The 6,808-nt window shown below is 38.4% G+C and overlaps 1 protein-coding gene across 1 annotated transcript in view; it reads right to left on the bottom strand.

The window, feature by feature from the left end:
* Positions 1–25: 25 nt before the first annotated feature.
* Positions 26–6,808, bottom strand: part of Acaa2 (acetyl-CoA acyltransferase 2) — a 37,478-nt gene continuing 30,695 nt past the window's right edge. The window contains exons 8-10 of the mRNA XM_010621694.3: positions 4,644–4,714; positions 1,515–1,669; positions 26–445 (exon numbers count right to left, since the gene is read on the bottom strand). Coding sequence (XP_010619996.1) covers positions 361–445; positions 1,515–1,669; positions 4,644–4,714 — 311 coding nt within the window. The 3' untranslated portion in view covers positions 26–360. The remainder of the gene's footprint in view (positions 446–1,514; positions 1,670–4,643; positions 4,715–6,808) is intronic.

The following is a 6,808-nucleotide window of genomic DNA, read 5'->3' as shown; positions in this document are numbered from 1 at the left end:
ATATATATATAACGACTAGAAAGGATTAGCCAAAATTAAGGCAATCTTTATTTACCTTCCTTGTAATCATATCATGTAAGGCATAAGAGGTGCTTATTTGACAGGATACCGTTTCTTGTAAGGTCTTCTACAGTTGGATTTCCGTTCAGAAATGCACCATGTTAGACTGTGTCAGTTTGAGAGACCCTCCTCTGGCACAGGCTTTTACTTACTCCTGATAAATGCATTTTTTCCTCACCGAGTCTGGCTCAAACTCAGTTGCTGTTTCAGCGGCAGGCAGGGCAGTGTGGCAGCTGCACTGAAGGTCACCTGTTTTACCACACGAAGTAGGAGGTGCGCATGAGGCAGCTCCTGGTTCTCTCAGGCCACATTCTGAATGATGACTGCGATGCCTTGGCCACCTCCAATGCAAGCTGAACCAACAGCATATTTTCCACCTCGACGCCTAAGAAAGCAAGCAGTGGCTGAAATCTACTCTGATAATTAGATTAACTAATTAAAGAAAATTAATATCAGTCACATTTGCATTATTCATTCTTACTCAGTTTGGCTTCTCAGTCTTTCCCATGATCCTCTGTTTTGGTTTATAATCACAACAGCTGAATATTGTCAGTCAAAAAAAGAAAGCCAGAGGGCCAGAGATTGGCTCAGTGGTTCTGCTTGCTGCCTGCCTTGGAAGCACAAGGGCCTGAGTTTTGGTACAAAAAAAACCCGAAACAAACCCCAAAAAAGAAATCCAAAAATGTAACATAGAAGAAGGAAATCTAAGAAGAGAATGGGTAGGTTTAGGTTTAGGGCTAGAAGCACTGAAACAAATACACGAGCTTATTTGTGCTGTGGAAAAGTGGCAACAGGTAATAATTTAGATAAATAAGGGAATCTGAAAAATGAGGAAGGAACATTCAGCTTCTTTAATTTACATGGTTTTAGATTCCTATGGTACTTCAGAATATAAGTAATTAGTCAAATTTGTCCATATGAAAGAGCAAAGGGAAACAAGTCCCACTTTCTGTAGCCTAACAGAGAGTCAGAGGGACTTTTCAGCCTCACATATTTGGTTTCTTTTGTAATTTTCCTGCTAATAGAAAAAATGACCTAAAATACACAAGGCCAGAAGGAGGAGCTCTTCTGTCGAAATATTGTATCAAACATGCTGAAGGCTCCCCCCGGACATAGTGAAGGGAAATCTCAGAAGCAAATCCCAAATGGCCAGTTTAATCAGGTTCAGTAAACAAGCACTAAAATGCAAAGTGTCCTGAGAACCCGGGCTTCCTCATGTGCTGGTCATCGGCACCGGGTGGGCAAACCTCTCACAGAGCAGAGCTCGGCCCCCAGTGAAGGGCAGCTAAGTTGACTGCAAGTCATCTGCAAGGCACTGCGGAGCTACCCAAATGAATGTTCCTGGTCAGAATCGTGCAGGGGATGGAAGGAACAGGGGCAAAAAGTTGGACTATTATGAGAAGACTGAAATTCGTGTGTTTCTATTGAAAACAGCACATCCGAAATAGAACTACCTTAATTCATGAACCAAGTGTGTGGTAATTCTTGTTCCAGATCCTCCCAATGGGTGACCCAAAGCAATGGCTCCTCCATTCACATTGGTTTTGCTTGGATCAAGATTCAAACTCTTCTCCACAGCCAAGTACTGGGGAGCAAAAGCTTCATTCACCTTAGAAAAAAAAAGGTAATAGTAGTAAAAGTCTTTATTCACAAATTTTTAACCAAAATGGTCCAGTCTTACTGAGAGTGAATTGTGCTATTTCTTCTTATTTAAATTACATCATAATGCTGTTTGAACTTATCTTTACACTTGATCTTAGCCAAAAGGCCAAGAAGCGATATTTTTTTAAACTTATCTTTAATCATTGTGTAAAGATATCAGGTTTTTCTGGGGGTGGGGGGAATAATAGAATAATTATGTTCAAGATTATCTAGAAGTATCTTCCTTTATAAAAGATGTCAGGTTAAAAGCAGGTATATTTAATAAATGATATTTTGCATCAAATACATCCTGTAAAGAAAACATCAGTAAACTTGCAAATGGACACTAGAGGCAGGGAGATAATGTAGAAAGCCTATAGGTTTTTTTTTTGAGACAGGGTCTCACTATGTAGTTGAGACTGACCTGGAACTCACTATGTAGCCCAGGCTGGTCTCGAACTCAGAGCAATCCTCCTGGCTCAGTCTCCCAAGTGCTGGGATTACAGATGTGCGTCCCCATGCCTGGCGAAAGTCTATAGGTTTTGGAGCTAGATAGACAGTTTAAATCTTGGCTGAATCATTTATTTGTGTGTGACCCTGGACATGTTATTTAAGCTCTTTATACTCACATTTTCTCAACTGCAAAATCCGATGCAGTATCATGCTGACAGTCATTGTTAAAGTTAAATAAAATCACAGGTAGTGTCTAGCGTATGAGACCTGGCTCACTATGTAGCCCAGGCTGGTCTCGAACTCAGAGCAATCCTCCTGGCTCAGTCTCCCAAGTGCTGGGATTACAGATGTGCGTCCCCATGCCTGGCGAAAGTCTATAGGTTTTGGAGCTAGATAGACAGTTTAAATCTTGGCTGAATCATTTATTTGTGTGTGACCCTGGACATGTTATTTAAGCTCTTTATACTCACATTTTCTCAACTGCAAAATCCGATGCAGTATCATGCTGACAGTCATTGTTAAAGTTAAATAAAATCACAGGTAGTGTCTAGCGTATTACCTGACAGATAGCAAGTTCTAATAAGGGGCTGCTATTATTACCCCTTATTATATATTATATTATTATTATAGTAAAGCCATTCTTCCAAGAAGAAACTGATAGTCAACAAAGAATAAACCTTCAGAACATGAGACAGAGAGAATGGTTACTATGCTCAAATGAGGCAGAAAGGAAAAATGTCACATTGTTATATTTATACTACCAAGGCTGGCTGTGCAAACTGTCTTGTTTCATCAACAGTAACTATAATTTTATAAAGACATTGATTCTGAGGAAGGTAACATTTACAGAGTTGGGCCAAACTTCAGTCTTGTTCTCTTCCTTACTATATTTTATTTATTGATTATTATTTTTTTGTACCAGAGATTGAACTCATGTCCTTGCACTTGCAAGGCAGGCACTGGAACCACTGAGCTAAATCCCCAGCCTCCTACTATATTTTAGTACCTAATATAATACCTATATTTTAGTTCCTAAAATTATTTGTCCTTAGATCCAACATCATTCATTTGTTTTACATCATCATACTCAGTTACTGTAGTGAGACCTAGAATATGTTATGAAGAATAAGCTTCTGAATGAGGAGAATCAGGCTGTCCTTAAGTATTATATACCTACAAATGATAATAAACAGCTTTGCAGACTTGCTGTGTTTTAATGGTTTTAAGCATTCTAACATCAGAAATTTAGTGTTACCCTATTTGCAGTTGCAAATACAGTAGTACTTTGGTTCAAGCGCTTAATTTTTTCCACAATTCTGGTCACAAACTGAATTGGATGAGATGCAAATAAAATTCAATGGTTAGGTTCATTGTTGACTTCATGGGGAAATTTGATTAGATTTTCATCCAATTCGGTTTGCCACCAGAATTGTGCAAAGAATTAAGTTCGTTAACCAGGGCATCACTGTACAGCATGATAATTAAGCAGCCCCCCTGAGTTTCTGAACTACTAAGAATGAAGATTTTACAGATAAACTGTTATTCAACAGTTTCCCGGTAAGAGATCATTAGAGGAAACCACACACATATCTACTCCTTCTTTATTATTTAAATAGATTCCTTTGCCATATTATTTCCCAGAGCCAAGCAGCACAGCTTACTTACCTGAAATTGTCAGATACTTCCCCAAAGTGAAAGGTATATAACCCACAGAGTATTTTCTACTTTGTCTCTTCTTTTAATTATGGCAAATGCTTAAGACATCCTTGTTGTAATATTAATATTTTAAGTAATGACTCTTGTGGCAGGAAGTGTAGCTCAGCAGTAGTGTATGTGCATGAGTCTATCCTCAGTACCACACATACATACACTCTACCAGTAAATTTAAATTTCCACTGTCTTCCATCAAGCCACAACTATGGCGTAAAAGCCAAAGATAGGTTTGAGAAGGCCTCAGTTTGGGGGAAGGGGCAAAAAACTTGATTTGGCAGTAGGTCAATTCTTTTGTCTATATATTTTTTTTCATTTAAAATGGGAGTATGGGGCCAGGGATTTGGCTCAGTGGTTCTGCCGCCTGCCTTGCAAACGCAAGGGTCCGAGTTCAATCTCCAGTACCAAAAACAAATCAAAATAAATAAATAAATAAATTTAAATTTTAAAAAATGGGATTATGGTTACTTACTTTTCTCCTACCTTCTGTAATATTCAGTTCAATAGACATATCAACAGTCTAAAATGTAACAGAATAGTACAAAGTTCCAAGAAGTTCCCAGGACTTCATACTTTAGGAGAAATAAGGCTGTTAAGTTATTCAAATGTAAGCAAAGCATTTCAATCAGGTACGGAAAAGTACTAGCATAAGGCCTGTAATATTCACCTATCAGGAAAGGCGAATAGTACCTGCACAAAGAGCTATAAAATCCTAAGCTAAAGCCAGTGATGCTATAGAAATAGGTGGTTCACTCCTGTTGTAAAAACAGAACACTTACCTCTACCAAATCCATGTCTTTGAGACTCAGTCCTGTTTTCTTCAATGCCCCACTGATGGCAGGAACAGGACCTATGTAAGCATAAGATTCTCTTATAAAAATAAGCATTATCTTATTTATTTGTGTCAAAATTCTTGCTTAATAAGTAAGGAGGAAATAATGTGAGTCAGCTGTAGCCACAAATCTTGCTGCCTTGTGAACACGTGTTTAGTAATGGGACAATGAAGAAAAAGAAAATAGGACCAGGGTGAAAGGTTGTTTGACTTTGTAGTTAAACTGCAGGTGAGAGGTAGGTCTATGACAAGATCTACCATGTGTGGCTTTACGATTTCAAAAATCCAAAGAAGTCACTGGCAGGGTTTAGAGTCAGTTATAGATCACACTCAATCTCAGACAACTGGGCCAATGAGTGCTCTCCAGAGTTCATGCGATAGAATTTTCAGAGACTCATCTGGATAAAAGGCAAGAAACAGCAGCAGCATCGCCACAGGAGCACAACATAGCACAGAGGGGTTCCCCCTTCAGCGAAAGACAGGTAAAGTACAGAAACAGTCCTAACTCCAACGGTAGGCAGAGGATTTAAAGAAAACACAATTCTTGACTCAAGAAATGCAAATCTAAGGCTGGGGATTTAGCTCAGTGGTGCCACCACCTGCCTTGCAAGTGCAAGGTTCTGAGTTCAATCCCTGGTACCACACACACAAAATGCAAATCTGTCTAGTAAGACTTTTGATAACCAGTGATGTTGACCATCTTTTCATATATTTATTTGCCATTTGTACTTCTTCATCTGAGATCCATTTTTAGACTGGATCTTTACATTTGGAAGGCTTGATTTTTCTCAGTTCTTTATATATTCTAGATATCAGTCTTTTATATGAGGACATCTGGAAATGTTTTTTCCCCACTCTGTTGGTTGTCTCTTTACTCTGTTGGTGGTTTCTTTTGCTATGCAAAAGCTTTTTAATAGGATGTGATCTCTTTTGATTATAGTATTTATATTTTATAATATATAATATCATCTGTGTGATCAGGGTTTCATTCACAAAGTCTTTGCCTACACCTATGTCTTCAAGAGTTTCACCTATTCTCTCTCCCAGCAAATTTAGTGTTTGTTTTAACATTTAGATTTTTTATTTATTTTGATTTTAGTTTCTGCATGGTGAGAGATATGGTTTTAGTCTAGTGTAGTTTTAGTCTTTAGCATGTGGAAAGATAGTTTTTCCAGCACCATTTATTAAAGAGGCTTTCTTCCAGTGAGGGTGTTTGGCTGCTCTGTCAAAGATAAGGCGGTTCAGTGTGTTTAGAGTTGTTTCTGCTCTTCTATTCTGTTCCACTGATCTTCAGGTCTGCTTTTTTTTTTAGGTCTGTTTTGGTTTGTTTTTGCCAGTCCCATGCTGTTTTTATCAGAGTAGCTCTGTAGTATAATTTCAGGTCAAGGATTGTGATGCCCCTTGCCTTGCCTTTGTTTCCCATAATTGTTTTTTCTATTCTAGGTCTTTTCTAGTTCCAAATGAAGTTTAGGAATGTTTTCTCTAGTTCTGTGAAGTATGCTATTGGGATTTTGATTGGGATTGCATTAAATCTGTGTAACAATTTTGGGAATATGGTCATTTTTACTATGTTGGTTCTTCCTACCCATGAGCGAGTGATATCTTTCCATTTTCTGATATCCTCTTTGACATCCTTTTTCAGAATACTATAGTTTTCAATGTAAAGATCTTTTACTTCCTTTGTTAAATTGATTTCTAAGTATTTCATTTTTTTTTTCATGCCATGGTGTAAGGCATGGTTTCCCTAATTTCTCGGTAAGTTTGTGATTTGTGTATAAGAATGCTATTAATTTTTGAGTGTTGACTGTATCCAGCCACATGACTGAATTTGGTTGTTAAATCTAGCAGTCAGGAAGCCGGGTGTGGTGGTGCACACCTGTAATCCCAGCACTCAGGGGGCTGAGGCAGGAGGGTTGCTGTGAGTTCGGGACCAGCCTGGGCTACATAGTGAGTTCTAGGTCAGACTCAACTACATAGTGAGACCCTGTCTCAAAAAACCAAAACAATAAAATTTAAAAAAAAAATCTAGCAGTCAGGGCCAGGGACTTAGCTCAGTGGTTCTGCTGCCTGCCTCACAAGTGCTAGGTCCCAAGTTTGATTTCTGGTATTAAA

This window comes from Fukomys damarensis, unplaced genomic scaffold (assembly GCF_012274545.1).
Source record: "Fukomys damarensis isolate Sample0158 unplaced genomic scaffold, DMR_v1.0_HiC HiC_scaffold_30, whole genome shotgun sequence".
In the NCBI taxonomy this organism is placed as follows: Eukaryota; Metazoa; Chordata; class Mammalia; order Rodentia; family Bathyergidae; genus Fukomys; species Fukomys damarensis.
The sequence above is the reverse complement of the archived record's forward strand: the minus strand, read 5'-3'. Positions and strand labels throughout refer to the sequence as shown.